Source organism: Mesitornis unicolor, unplaced genomic scaffold (genome assembly GCF_000695765.1).
Source record: "Mesitornis unicolor isolate BGI_N332 unplaced genomic scaffold, ASM69576v1 scaffold16771, whole genome shotgun sequence".
NCBI classification, from domain to species: Eukaryota; Metazoa; Chordata; class Aves; order Mesitornithiformes; family Mesitornithidae; genus Mesitornis; species Mesitornis unicolor.
Genome location: NW_010166165.1, coordinates 11,755 through 27,578, shown reverse-complemented (window position 1 = coordinate 27,578; position 15,824 = coordinate 11,755). Strand labels below are relative to the sequence as shown.

At 37.3% G+C, this 15,824-nt stretch overlaps 1 protein-coding gene across 1 annotated transcript; it reads left to right on the top strand.

Annotated features, from left to right (window-relative positions):
• Positions 1 to 1,910: 1,910 nt before the first annotated feature.
• LOC104548766 (ras GTPase-activating protein 1-like) lies at positions 1,911 to 11,396 on the top strand. Its single transcript, XM_010194875.1, has 4 exons — positions 1,911 to 1,983; positions 4,633 to 4,710; positions 7,933 to 8,067; positions 10,781 to 11,396. The coding sequence occupies exons 2-4, from the start codon at positions 4,642 to 4,644 to the stop codon at positions 10,862 to 10,864; spliced, it is 288 nt and encodes a 95-aa protein (XP_010193177.1). The 5' UTR covers positions 1,911 to 1,983; positions 4,633 to 4,641; the 3' UTR covers positions 10,865 to 11,396.
• Positions 11,397 to 15,824: the final 4,428 nt, after the last annotated feature.

Genomic DNA, 15,824 nt, shown 5'->3' with positions numbered 1-15,824 from the left:
ACATGGTTTAGTGGGCATGGTGGTCTTAGGTTGATGGTTGTACTTGATGATCTTAGAGATCTCTTCCAACCTTAATGATTCTGTGATTTTGTGAACCCCTTCTTTTTTTTTTTTTTTGTTTGTTTTTTTTGCAAAGATCATCCCAACCTAGAGGACTTTTGGTTTGCACTAGCAGTTATTTTTCCTTCTTCCCTCCCTAAAACCACCTCAATTTTAACTGTAAAATGCTTGTTTGGAAATAGGAAGAAATCAGAAATCACTTATGTCAGAAACCTTTTGAGGAAAAGCCTTTCCTTTTTTGCTTTTATTGGCAGCTTTTCAGACAACATAGCAAGTTTTCTGTCCTCTCTCTGTAAGCTATACTAAATGAGAAGGCCTAAGTCAGTCCTGAAGTTCCTTTCTCCCTTCAATAGTTTTCATACACACTTTGGGGAAAGCATTTAAGAACCATGGCCTCGTATATGGTGATCCTTTCTTTAGTATTTTTATCACCTTCAGATTTGTGAGTTATATATTTTCTAACTTGGGGACTTCATTGAGACCACTGTGTCTTTAGCTGCAAATTGAGTTATTATCCATAGATTTGTGTAATATCTTTTAAGCTTGTCTGTAATTGTTAGTCCTGTTTAGAAGTTGAGGTAATATTCTTCACTTTCACTAAGGTAAATTTATGGACTATATAGGGCTGTTAGAGATGTTAAAGAAAAAAAGGAAGGAGGCTCTTTTTCTTTTGGAGCATAGCTTCTAACATACTTCCTTGCTGTAAAGGGGCGAGGAGAGGGAGGGGAAATATTCTGAAGACTGGGTGTATAGATAGAGTTCAGTTTCATCAGCAATGTGCCTATCCTGTCACCTCAACAACTGCTCTCAAAAATTTTTACTGAAAATTTCCTGTTTCAACCTTCTTAGTTGATTTTTTTTAAATACACTTTACATCAATTCTCTTCACCTGAACTTCCCAATTCTAAGACTAGTAATATTTTCCAGCATTGCTTCTTCAAAGGGATATACAGTACTAAGCACTAGATGCTATGAACAACTGAGATTAGTTGTATGATTAATTCCTCAGTCTAAGCTCCAGCTATGCCTAAAAAGTTGGAACATGTTTTTTAATTAATTGCAATGCTGAGTAGGGAAGGGGGCAGAAAGAGAGAAGATCAAAACATACAGATAGACAGTGAAAAGTATATAGCATTCTTATGAAGCACTGTGAAATTTAGAGTTTATATAATAACCATATCACTTTTGGAACACCTAAATGTCCTGTAAGTGGAAAGCCAGATTTGATCATAACCAAAAAACCCTATGCTTAACACTAATCTCTTAGTTTAAACAACTTTTTCCAATACGTGATTGTACCAGGAGTTTCTAGCATTTGATTTGTGCATTAAATAGCTATACTTTCATGGAAATATAAGCCATGATTGTATGTATTGTTTAGTCTATTTTCCTAGTACTCATAATTTAAAGTATAATTTGCATATCAATGCAGGACCTACTTATAAGGGTATATGCAAATAAGGAAAAGGGTAAACTTAATTATTTTATTCGATTCTAACAACAAATCTTCCTTTTAATAGAGCTGTTTGATTTTTGTGAAAAGGCTTTTCACTTAATTCATAAAACTTCTGTTAACCTTAGGCTTCTGAGGAACACTTTATTTTACTTTGTTCTGTAAGCAAGTCAGATATGTATATTAATATCTTTTTGTGGACATAATTACTAAAACAACAAAGGTTTACTTGATCATGAGTTATTTTCCACATGCAGTTCTGTTACAGCATTCAAGGTAATTAATTCCATGATAAATAACAAATTGTAGAAGAACTTAACTTTCATGTGACTACTGGAAGTTTTAAATGAAATATCCAGTAACTCTTTGTATTCCTATCAGATTCTCCTTCCCCTACTGCTGCAAGAACGCTGACGCTGGTTGCCAAGTCTCTGCAGAATTTAGCAAATCTGGTTGAATTTGGAGCTAAGGTGAATATAACTTTACACAGAACAGTCTAGAACTGCATTTTCAGTGCATTTGAATGTTCCTGTTTAATATAGAAAAATTGTTGCTGTTTTCTTGTGCAAATCTTGATGTGTGACCTGGGTGTCTTCATCAGCAAGGAGGCCTTGTTTCTGCAGTTTCTTCTTTCTTCTTCAGTTGGAGCTTAACAGGGTATTGATTTAAACTAAAGCAGTAGCATAAAGTCTATCTGAATTGGAAAGAGGAGTCCATCATTTGAGAATGAGTCATCTAGAAACTTATATGAATGATTTGGTATGTACCATGAAGATTTTGAATCTGGTAGTATGAACAGCAGTGACCTGTTAAAATAATCGATGAACAAATGACCATACTAGTAGATATTATAAAGAGTGATGCAGCCATATTATCATGCTATGAGAACAGATAAACTTAGACATTTGTTCCAAAGACGACAGTGGAAGTATGTGGACTGGTTTTTTCTGTCTGCCAATGGCCAAAAGGGTAGCAGTCGTACTCTAGTATTCAGAGAGTCATAGAATATCTCAAGTTGGAAGGGACCCATAAGGACCATCAAGTTCAACTCCCTGCTCCTCACAGGACTACCTAAAACTAAACCATATGACTGAGAGCATTGTCCAGATGCTCCTTGAACTCTGACAGACTTGGTGCCATGACCACTTCCCTGGGGAACCTGTTCCAGTGACTGACCACCCTCTCAGTGAAGAACCTTTTCCTAACATCCAATCTGAACTTCCCCTGGCACAGCTTCATTCCATTTCCTTGTGTCCTATCACTGGTTACCAGAGAGAGGAGATCAGCACCTCCTCCTCTGCTGCCCCTCTTGAGGAAATTGTAGACTGCAATGAGGTCACCCTTCAGCCTTCTCTTCTCCAAGCTGAACAAATCAAGTGACCTCAGCCACTCCTCATAACTCTTGCCCTTGAGGCCTTTCACCATCTTGGTCGCTCTCCTCTGGACACACTCTATAGTTTGATGTTTTATTTATATTGAGGTGCCCGAAACTGCATACAGTATTTGAGGTGAGGCCACACCAGTGCAGTTTAGAGTGGGACAATCACCTTCCTCGACCATCTAGCTATGCTGTGCTTGATGCACCTCAGGATACGATTGACCCTTTTGGCTACCAGGGCACACTGTTGATTTATATTCAACTTGCCATCAACTTAAACCCCCAGATCTCTTTCCATGGGGCTACTTTCCATCCTCTCATCCCCCAATTTGTATGTATAACCAGGATTACCCTGTCACATATGGAGAATCCTGCACTTGCTCTTGTTAAATTTCATATGGTTGGTGATTGGCCAGTTCTCTAGTCTATCCAGATCTCTCTGTAAGGCCTCTCTACCCTTGAGGGAGTCCACAGCTTCTCCTAGTTTAGTATCATCAGCAAACTTACTTCATGTACATTCAATTCCTGCATCTAGAACATTTATAAAAACATTAAAGAGCTAAAATTGAGCCCTGGGGAACCCCACTGATGACTGGCCGCCAGCCTGATGTAACCCTATTTACTATAACTCTTTGATCCCGAACCATGGCGGGCAGCCATCCCTCCACAAAGAAAACATCTATGTGATGGTAAAATGAATAAAGTTTCTTTAGGAATATCCATTTCAAAATGACAACTGAGAAATGCTAGAGTAGACATCTGTGATTAGAAAGAATCCATTCAAGAAGGATGTATCATATGCCTTAAGTAGATAATGGGAACCTTTTTGCATTTTCATTGATTATTTTATGTCAAAATGGGGAAACATCTTTCAGTAATATTGGCATGTCTCTGTACAGAACCTTGAAATACATTCCACATCCATGGTTTTTTATATATTATGTTTAATAATTCACTTTCAAATTGAGACCAATTAGGACTAAACTTCCAGCCTGGATATAGAGTTTGTTAATTCTGAAACAAATTAACAACTACCAACCTCTGGCTCCTCCCCTACACACACACACACTTCCTCTACTTGTTCCTTAGACTGGTGTTTTCTGTTGGTACAGCATTTTGAAACACCTCTTTTATTTGTACACATTTTCATATTGCTTGACATAATTTTGTTAATCAGTTTTACAAGTTGCAGTAAAAAGCATCAGCTTTTAATAAAGTTTCTATTGCATCACTAAAAGAATGCTAGCAACAATTGGTCTGTTCTGGTTCCCAAAACACAACATAGTTGAACAATAAAAATCTGTTGATTTAAGCATAATGAAAGCAAGCGAGTTTAGGCTGCCATTATAAAGCCATTTGTCTGACACACAACTTGGAATGTAAGCATTAACAAAAGAACAAGAAGGAGGGCACTTATGTCCTGATGTTACCTCTGAAAGTGTTTTCTCCATTATATAGCTGCTATGAAAAAAAGTCCATCTTCAGTATTTCAGAAATGTGAAATTTCATGTCACAATGCATATATATACAATTTCAGAATCCATATGGAATACAAAAAAGTGTAATCTTTTGACTGATTGTACACCGGTCACTATAAATTCATTTGAAAAAATAAAGTCACTCCAGATGACACATTTGTGTTTTGCGTTGTCATTTGTCTCTCATTACTATGTGTTCATTTCAGGTATGACTATTACATTGGTATTGTTTTGTTCTAATAAATACTTTTTTAAATTACTAGGAACCGTATATGGAGGGGGTAAATCCATTCATCAAGAGTAACAAACATCGCATGATCATGTTCTTAGATGAACTTGGGGTAAGTGGTTTAAAAAAAAATATTGGAAGTTGTATAGCAACATTGTAAATTAAAATTCTTTACAGTTCTTAACTATCTCAAAAATACATCAACTTCCACACAATTTTGAATGCTTGTTACTGAAAAATTTTTCTTAAGCATGTTTAGGAACTGCAGATTGCTGCCCTGTTGCACAGAATTAAAACCAATCAAATGTCCTGTTAGAAAGATTTTATTCATTTAGTAGTGCTGTAGATGTGAGATCTATTTGAGCTTCTCCCCAAGGATTAGGGCTTTTGGCTAAAAATACCTATCTTTAAAAAAATATTTTAAAACAAAAAAATCCTTATATGTAATTTGTCATATGTTTTTGATCTGAGATTGAAAAAACTAAAGTTTTAAAAAATATTATGTTCCATTTTAGTTATATATTACCAAATGTCTCACTGCATGAATTCTAGTTATTGTAGTTTAAAAGGAAATTATAATAATTTCAATTCACTTTGAAGCTGTTATTTGTGTGTGATATCTATAACAAGAGTTAGGAGCTCGTGTATATGTTTAAACTAAGAATTTGTTTTAAAAATGAAGATGAAGAAATGTGCCTAGCTTCCTGAATTGACATCTCTGACTATTTTGATAATCTATAAGAATAAGTGTTTTCAAGTGTGTCATTCAGGTGGATTGCTATATGTCACCTTTTTCTGGTTAAATAGCAACTTCTGCATACTATGATATACTGGTTTTTTTTCTTTAAATGTCAGAAAACCGCTGGGTTTTAACATAACTGATTGCTCTACTGTTTTAATTACATTATTTTATTAGTGGATTTACTAACTTGATAGTTTGAGGTTCTTTTGGTGTCCATTTTTCTTGCTGCTATTCTCTGATTTAATTTAAAAAAACCCCAACCACCTAATGGATGGATCCCTCTCATTTGAGGGGAGGATATAATATGAATCTCTTCTTGGTATCCTTCTGGCCAGCTCAGAGGTAGCATAGCAACATCAAAATTTTAGAATCGTAGAATGGTTTCGGTTGGAAAAGACCTTCGAGATCATTGAGTCCAATCATTGAACCAGCTCTAAGTCTGCCACTAGACCATGTTCCTAAGCACATCTACTCATCTTTTAAACACCTCCAGGGATGGTGACTCTACCACCTCCCTGGGCAGCCTGTTCCAGTGCTTGACAACCCTTACAGTAAAGAAATCCCTCCTAATATCCAAACTAAACTTCCCCTGCTGCAACTTGAGAACATTTCCCTTTGTCCTATCTCTAGCTATGAGGGAGAAGAGACCAAATCCCACCTCTGTACAACCTCCTTTCAGGTAGTCGTAGAGAGCAATAAGGTCTCCCCTCAGCCTCCTTTTCTCCAGACTAAACAACCCCAGCTCCCTCAGTCATTCCTCATAAGACTTGTTTTCTAGACCCCTCACCAGCTTTGTTGCCCTTCTCTAGACAAGCTCCAGCACCTCTATTGTTCTTCTTGTAGTGAGGGACCCAAAACTGAACACAGTATTCGAGGTGCAGCCTCATCAGTGCTGAGTACAGGGGAAGGATCACTACCCTGCTGGCCACACTATTCCTGATGCAGCCCAGGATGCTATTGGCCTTCTTGGCCACCTGGGCACACTGCTGACTCATATTCAGCCCATTGTCAATCAGCATCCCCAGGTGCTTCTCCTCTGGGCAGCTCTCCAGCCACTCCTCCCCAAGCCTGTAGCATTGCATGGCATTGTTGTGACCCAAGTGCAGGACCCGACACTTGGCCTTGTTGAATCTCATGCAATTGACCTCAGCCCATTGATCCAGCCTGTCCAGGTCCCTCTGTAGGGCCTTCCTACCCTCAAGAAGATCGACACTCCTACACAACTCGGTGTCATCTGTAAACTTACTGAGGTCCATGTCATTCATAAAGATAATAAACAGAAGTGGCCCCAGTACTGATCCATGGGGAACACCACTTGTGACTGACCACCATTTGGATTTAACCCCAACCACAACTCTTTGAGCCTGGCCTTCCAGCCAGTGTTTTATCCAGTGAAGTGTATGTCCATCCAAGCTATTGCTTAGCCAGCTTCTCCAGGAAGATGCTGTGGGAAACAGTGTCAAAGGCCTTACTAAACTCCAGGCAGACAATGTCCACAGCCTTTCCCTCATCCACTAAGCTGGTTACCTTGTCATAGAAGGAGATAAGGTTAGTTAAGCATGGCCTGCCCTTCCTGAACCCATGCCTGATCGCCTGGCTGTCCTGCATGTGCTGCATCATGGCACTTAAGATGATCTGTTCTATAAAGGGAATAGTAGAAACCTCCTAGTAGGAATAGGAACTGCTACATATTTAGTAATCTCTCCATGTGAAATGTGTAACCATATGTCTTCGTTTAGGCACTTTTTCTATCACCTGATGACCCCTCCCCACCCAAGGAGGGGAATTGGGAAAAGGAAAGGAGACCCATGGATTGAAAGGAAAACAGATTTAATAAGATAAGAAACTAATATTAATACAATATTAATATAAAGTACAGAAAGTTATACTCGGCCCATATAGTGGTCGAGAGTTGTGTGCTCCCAGCAGTGAATGCTAAATAACAAACACTACGAACACCACAGCTCCAGTGAAAGCGCAGTGGTCACAACAAACGGAGGATTAGGCCTTGGGAGCAGAACAACAGTGCAAGACCTTCTGGAGATGAAAACCATTAAGGAAAGAGGGCCATCCCCAGCAAACTCCCCAATTTATAGTGAGCCTGACATTTATGGTATGAAATAATTCTGTTGGCTAGCATGGGTCAGCTGCCTTGGCTTTTGCTCCTCCTAGCTTCTGCACCTGGCTAACTCAAAACTGCTAAAGACCTCGATCCCTATGGCAAGCTGCATACCAGTGCTGGCCAAAAACTAAAACAAAGTGTCTTATCAACTTTGTTCCCACTGAATCAGGTGCTATAGTCTTCTCAAAAATGCAGCTTTCCTAAATAGAAAATTGATTCTATGATTCTATCTCAGCAAAACCTGGACATCATAATTAAAATGTCTTCATAAAATACATGCTTGTGGAGAGGAGGAAATATATAATTTGTATTAGATAACATGGACAGAAGACTTAATTGTGAAGAAAAACAATGCAGTACGTGCTTGCAGTATCAAAACAGCTGTTGGCAGGTCTGTAGAACTGTAATGTAATTTCTTATGTTCCTGGCTCCTCACCATTCTAAGTCTACTCTCATAATTTTTCTTAAAGAATATTCCTGAGCTTCCAGACACTACAGAGCACTCTAGAACTGATTTATCTCGTTATCTGGCAGCCTTGCATGAGATGTGTGTGGCACATTCAGATGAACTTCGGACACTCAGTAATGAGCGAGGTGTAATGCAGGTAAACTACAATGGTTAACAAAAATCACAGGTACAGATATCATGTCTTGTGTTATTGCTTAATATCATGATTCTTTTGTAATTTCTCTGTCCAGCAGTATGAGTGACAAATAATATGTACATTTCACTGGGAGGTTGCTAGTTGTAAAAGTAAAGGAGTAAAAGAGCTCAAAACTATGAACTAAGTATTTATACAACAAAACCAAATATGTTTTAAAGCAGTGAGTTGGATTTTTTGGTGGTTTGTTTTGATGCTTTTGGTTTTGGTTTTGGTTTGGTTTTTTTTTAGTTTTTAGGTGAAGTTTTTATTTTCTAGAGGAAGCCTAAACCCAAGAAATTACTGTCTCCTGACAGGCTCTAGTTTCAGGATCTAGTTCTTTTAAATGAGAACTAAATAACTAAATTTATTTTCCTTAACTTTCTATCACTACTTCATTTCTGCTTCCTGATTTATTACATTTGTAAACAAACATGGCAAACTTCTCTAGCAAACACTATGAGTGATCTCTTCCAACTATTACACTTTTATACAGCTTTTATAAAAACTTACTTTTTAAGAGGAAAAAAATTCACATGACTGCATTGTCTCAAAATACTACAAAAGTAATATACTGGTCTACTAATCATAGAATCATAGAATCATAGAATGGTTTGGGTTGGAAGGGACCTTAAAGATCATGTAGTCCAACCCCCCTGCCATGGGCAGGGACACCTCCCACTAGACCAGGTTGCTCAAAGCCCTGTCCAACCTGGCTTTGAACACTTCCAGGGAGGGGGCATCCACAGCTTCCCTGGGAAACCTGTGCCACTGTCTCACCACCCTCACAGTAAAGAATTTCTTCCTAATATATAGTCTAAGTCTACCCTCTTCCAGTTTAAAACCATTCCCACTTGTCCTATCACTACCTGCCCTTGTAAAAGTCCCTCCCCAGCTTTTCCTGTAGGCCCCCTTCAGGTACTGGAAGGTTGCTATAAGGTCTCCCCAGAGATTCTCTTCTCCAGTTCCAACTCTCTCAGTCGGTCCTCGTAAGGGTGATGCTTCAGCCCTCTGATCATCTTTGTGGCCCTCCTCTGGACCCGTTCCAACAGCTTAATGTCCTTATATTGGGGGCCCCAGAACTGGACGCAGTACTCCAGGTGGGGTCTCACGAGAGCAGAGTAGAGGGGCAGAATCACCTCCCTTGGCCTGTTGGCCACACTTCTTTTGATGGATTATTATGAACTTCAAGTCAGCAATACTACTTATTGCACCATAATATGTTTTGGTATGCTTCACTAGTATACTGTGCTGTGCAGGAGATGATAATTTAAGTAGTCTTCCCTTTTTAATTCTAATGATCTGGGGACAGAGGCAGTTGTGCTATAGAAAGCCTTTTTGTTTAGAGATGGTGATCCTTAAATTTAATCATTATCAGCTTAACCTATTTATTTAATGACTCGTTTTCAAAGATGTAGTTTGTAAAATAGTTTTTTACTTTAATTGCTTCAAAATAACTTCTCATAATCAGATTTCTTATTATTCTCATGGTTTAAAGACTGGGCTTCCTATATCCTGACTTTTTGAAAGCCTTTATTTAAATCCAGGTAGATAATAAAACAATATTTCTTTATCCTGGCAGCAGATGTTACTCAAATAATGCATTTGTTGGCAGTAATGTTTATTAAATAAGGGGATTACTGGGAACTCTTATGATGATTTTGCAAAAGGTGAAAATATATTTGTATTTGATCGTCTGGCAGAAGAAACTAATCCGGCTTAATAACTACTACAATTTGCCTCTTAGTGGCATATGAGGGAAAATAATTTATCATGTTCAAGTTCATAATTCACTTACAGCTACTGCTAGTCTTGACAAAGCAAAAAATGATGGCTAGACTGGCAAGGCAGGATAGTAGAAGTTTTCAGTACTAAATGTGTGTTGCTTACAGATAAGGAATATAATTTCATTCACAAGGCCTGTATCTGAAGTACTTAAGTATTACAGATGCGATACTGTTTCCTCAATACACTTTTATTTCTATTTCAGAGGAGTAATTTCTCCTCATGGGTTTCCATAAAAAAACTTTATTTTTTTCTCCTTTTCCTCCTGTAAGTGCCCTAATGATTCAGGCTCACCTTAGTTGAACATAGTTTTACTATAATGAAAAAATTATTGAACACCTGACAGTGCATTAGCAATACACTTTCTCAGCCTTTTTTATGTGTATATTCAGTTGCATTTGGTTTAGTTTAATGACCAGGTTTTCAGAAAGTTAAAAGAGGGTAATTCTGCCTGTGCAGTTATTTGTATTACCACCTTTTTTTTTGTCACCAGACTTTTTTTCATTTTCTTGGCCTAGTTCTGCACTTTCACATCAAGAAAATACCAGAGAATGGGTTTTAGTTTACAGATTCTTTTTAACAGATAGGAGAACTCACTTTCATTTTGAAACTCTCAGGTTAAGTTGGCAAGACTTAGTGGGTCTCCATGTGTGCAGATAAACTTCATATTGCTGTTTTACAGTTGCCTTTTGAAGTAATGTCTTAGTGACTAGGGAATTGGAGCTGGGGGGGTTGGTGTGTGGGTGTGTGTTTAAATATACTTTAAACTACCTAATTCTAAGTCTGGTAGGTTAATGTTGAAGATTCTTCTCAAGCAAGATGGGTTTTGGGTTTTTTTCTAGTTGCTAATATAGAGTACTACTGGTTTGTTTTTGGTTTTGTTTTTCTACAGCATGTTCTTAAGAAGCTGTTGGCCATTACAGAACTGCTTCAACAAAAACAAAATCAGTATTCCGTGTCTAATAACATCAGGTAGCAGCCCTATACCTGAATTCTGCATGGATCAAGCATGTCTAACATGGCAACGCACACAAGTATCACTTCTTTTGCTCTTGCCAAAAATAGCACACCCTGTCACATTCCCAGTGATGTGTGAACTATGCAAAAAGAAAACAAAGATTCTGTTAGTGAATGATTGTACCAGCAGCTTTTTAAACTATCTGTGCAGGATATTTGCACTTTTTTCCACTTGGAACCAGTTTTTACAGCCTCTGAGCCTTGGTGTACAGTTTACCTTCTGCAAAGAAAATGCTGTGACTGTCTTGAACTTTGAAAATTATTTTCAATGCCTGCAATTGCCAAAGTTTTTCTGTCTTGTTGGAGAAGAATTATCAGCTGACAAGGAAAAATATGCATTGTTTTGACAGCTACATGTAACTGGATAATATTTCTTACTGTACTTTCTGACTGGTTACAATTATTATGACTTCGACTGTTTCAAGCACTTGAACTTGTATTTACAATTTCCAGAGTTTGATCGCTATGGTAAACCAATCTTTCCTGTATACTTTTTATACCATGATGTTTCTCTTGCTGGAATCATGTCAAAAGAATATGCAGAAGGAATCTTGTCAGCTTTATTCTTTAATGTGCCACTGATTCAGTCTAAATAATTCTTCCATCAAGAACCGTGTATCCATCCAGGTAAATCACAATGTTTTTGTAAAATCCTTACAACAGTGAATAATTAGAATTCAGTAAATTTATTATCACTGTATCAGACATGCATGCATCCATTAAACCATTTTATAAAATATGTACTGGTTAGTCTTGTGTGTAATGTAAGGCTACCATGAATCTTATTTTTAAACCTTAAAAATAAGTTTTAAAAATAATCAAGCTGCCGATAGACTCTTTATGGAAACTGGCTAACTTTGAGTGCAAGTAATAGAACATCGTAAAAGTGAAATTTGGATAACAGATATGGTTGGCTATTTATCTGCTATGTATAAAATGCATTGACAAAAATAATTGTAGGTAAATCTCAAAGTTGCATTTAGGTAAGTATATTAAAATATTGACAGCACTACTTACTTCCTAAAACAGTGTGTCAAAATTAATGTTGTAGTTTACCCTCCACCAGCAGCTTAAGCACCACACAGCTACTTGCTCAATCCCCCCACCCCTCCCCAAATTGCAGGACAAGGGAGAGAACAGGAAGAGCAAAAGCAAGAGAACTCAGGGTTTGAAAAAGAAAGATTAAAAGAAAAACAGAACAAGTGATGCAAAGGCAATCACTCAAAACTCCATGAAGTAGACTGATGTTTGGTGTCAAGGTTTAGGGCTGGGATGGCCACTAAATGACTGACAGATGCTCTCTGTTAACTCCTCTCCCCTCCCTAGAAGGAGAAGAGAAAGAGAATAAGGGAGAGAGACTTATGGGTTGAAAAAGAAAACTAAAACAGGTTTAATGGAACAATAACAATAATAAAAAAGGATAATAATGTAAATTGGAAAATAATGAAATATGTACAAATATATACAAAACCAATATCAAATACTCCCCCTCCCCACCAACTAAGATTACATCAGAGGCTCTGGGAACAGGGCACTGGCAAAGTCTCAGACTGGACTCAGCAACAGGTGGGAGCTGGATTCAGGAACTGGATTCAGCAACACACGGATCGGGATCGAAGGCAGATGAACTACTGAGTTCTGCTTGGACATCAGCCATGCCAGAAGAAGAAGAGATCTTGACCCTCGTGATCCCTTAGCTTTTTACTGAGTATGACATATGTGGGATGGAATACCTTGTTAGTCAGTTTTGGGTCATCTGTATTGTCCTCTCCTCCCCGCAGTTGTGACACTGCAATACAACACCCCAATACAGCACCCATTATGTGGCAGTGGCCTTGGTCTCATAGGTGCAAGTATAAGTAAGAGCTATTGGGTTGGCCAAAAAGTAATTGTGGGGGTTTTTTTTAATAGATGGACATACATGCCTTGAAATGTAATTAACTTCATTTTAAACTGGAAATTGACAGCTGACAGTTCAAACCTGTTTTTGAAAATGTAAGTGCATGATTTTGTTAACAATTATTTATTTGCCATTGATTTCAATATGGAAAATCAAAAGGAACATTGTCATCATATTTTGCTGTATTACTTCAGAAAAGGAAAAAACACTGTGTAAGCTCATAAAAAGTTATGTATGTGATGTGTATGGTGAAGATGCCTTAAAACTATGGCAGTGTCAGAACTGGTTTGCTAAATTTCAGTCCAGAGGTTTTGTTGTTAAACCTGCACCATGCTCAGGAAAGCAAATCAAAGTTGATAATGAAAAAATAAAGGTATGGATCAAATTCAGTTGGTGCTTAATGACACAAGAGATTGCTGATAATCTTAACAGATCAAAATCAACCATTGAAAACCATTTAAAATAACTTGGATACATTAGGAAGCTCGATATTTGGGTACCACATGAGCTCAAAGAAATTAATCTCATTAAGTGCATTGACATCTGCTATTCTCTCTTGAAACGGGAAGAAAATGATCCTTTTTTGAAACATATGATAACAGGCAATGACAAATGGATGGTCTAAAACAACGATGAATGACAAAGATCGTGGAGCAAGTGTGATGAACCAGCTCAAAGCACTTCAAAAGCAAATATTCACCAAAGGAAGCTTATGCTGTCAGTCTGGTGGGATTTAAAAGGTATTGTGTATTTTGCATTGCTTCCAAGGAACCAAACCAAGGACAATATAATGTTTAATAAATTTTTTGTTTCCCATGAAAAATTTGCCTTTCATTTACCCAGAAAAAAAACAACACAATGACTTTTTGGCCAACCCAATATATCAGCTATCTTCAGCGTCAGTGAAGCCTCAAGGTGTAAACAGTGTACAGGTACAATAGGCTTTCTAAAAATATTGAACTCAATTTTTTTTGTGTACATGAAATGGCAATCTCAGATGTGATCCTACATATGATAATTACTCAGAAATGAAAGTATATATGTACAGACCCTTAGCATTTCAAATGCATTCATATTATTTTTAAAAACACTAAACTTTCAAGAGATGTTCCTTTATTATGGAAGAGAAGAGAAGAGAAGAGAAGAGAAGAGAAGAGAAGAGAAGAGAAGAGAAGAGAAGAGAAAAGTTAAGTTGAAAGGAACCTACAACGATCATCTAGTCCAACTGCCTGACCACTAAAGGGCTGACCAAAAGTTAAAGCATGTTATTAAGGGCACTATCCAAATGCCTCTTAAACACTGACAGGCTTGGGGCATGAACCACCTCTCTAGGAAGACTCTTCCAGTGTTTGACCACCCTTTCGGTAAAGAAAATCTTTCCTAATGTCAAGTCTGAACCTCCCCTGGTGCAGCTTTGAACCTTTCCCATGCATCCTATCCATGCACTGGATGGATACAAGGGAGAAATCATCAGCACCTCCCTCTCCACTTTCCCTCCTCAGGAAGCTGTAGAGAGCAATGAGGTCACCCCTTAGCCTCCTTCTCTCTAAACTAGACAAACCCAGAGTCCTTAGCCACTCCTCATAGGACATGCCTTCCAATCCTTTCATGAAATTCTGTGGACTATATAAATTTATCCAAACAGTTAATCCAATTCATTTTGACAGAATAATTATCAGAATAAATTAGTCTGTAAGAGAACCATGAATCAGAACTGCCTCAAAACACAGATAATAGCATAACTAAAATAAGACTACTTCAAATTAAATGGGGGGGGGAAAGAAACAAATATCCAGGGCTCAGATCGAGCTATTTTCTAGATCATTTTGTCAGAAAGTGAAAAAGCTATGAAAAGACTTGTTTTATAGAGTTGGTGGTTTCTGTATGCTTTTAAGATTGACATTTAGAACAAACTAGTTAAATTCTTACAGCATTAAATATGCTTAAGGTTCCACATTTTGTAAGAACACATTCTTAATGCTGATTTTACTATGTTCTTGTTCGAATATTCTTTAAACTGCACAAATTTCAACTTATTTTGAACAGGAATTATTTTCCAAATTAGTGCTATAATGTCAAACTAAAATCTACTATGATAATTTGCATATTTTAAGGAGTCTTCCTATTTAAAAAAAAATACAATACATCCTGTATTTTATGGTAAGATTTTAACAAACCACCCTATTCAACAATTAGCAAGTTTTTTTAAATGCCATACTTCAGACTTGTCTTAGATTATCAGGATGCACAAAATCTTCTACTCTTCAATACCAACACATGTCCCATTAAAAAATAAAAGGTTTGGGTGAGGTTTGGTTTTTGGTTTTTTTGTTTGTTTTTTTTTTTTAAAAAAAAAAAGCTCTTTGTCCATCAGAATATAGTAGTATTCTCTACAATGTCCAGTCCATGTTACAAATGAAAGCTGTGAAAGGTATTTCAGGTTAGATCTGAACAATTACTTAATTCTGTTTTAAAGTTTAAAGTTTAAACTTTAAAAAAGGTAAGGCATTTTTAGAGCCAGATAGTCTCCTTATTTGTACACAGCATTTAAAATTAGATTATGAACGTGTTTGTCACATACAAAGATACCAGGGTCTTAACTAATAGCTTGCTAGATATTTGCAGTTGCAAGTACTAAAGCAAAAAGGTCATAATACTCTCAAGAATATAAGTTTTGCAGTCCACATATAAGCTTTAAGAAAACATTTACCCATTACACAATTTTACTTTAGTCAAATGATTTTGAAACCCTTGATTCCTCATTACATATAATATCACGTGGCCAGACCTTAGAAGCCACCCTGGATTCCAGATCTGTGTTACAAATAATCACTGTTAATGTTTGTGGTGCAAATCAGCACAAAGAACGTAGTTATATCACAGAATCACAGAATCGCTCAGTTGGAAAAGACCTCTGAGATCATCACGTCCAACCGCTCCTGTCTACGCCCTAAACCATATCCCTAAGTACCTCATCTACCCGCTCTTTAAATACATCCAGGGATGGTGACTCCACCAC

Bases quoted from the DNA above. Each gene is read 5' to 3' on its own strand.
- LOC104548766 (XM_010194875.1), top strand. From the start codon at position 4,642: ATGGAGGGGGTAAATCCATTCATCAAGAGTAACAAACATCGCATGATC. The intron at 4,711-7,932 runs GTAAGTGGTTTA...TTTTTCTTAAAG, and splicing joins TGTTCTTAGATGAACTTGGG to AATATTCCTGAGCTTCCAGA. The intron at 8,068-10,780 runs GTAAACTACAAT...GTTTTTCTACAG, and splicing joins ATGAGCGAGGTGTAATGCAG to CATGTTCTTAAGAAGCTGTT.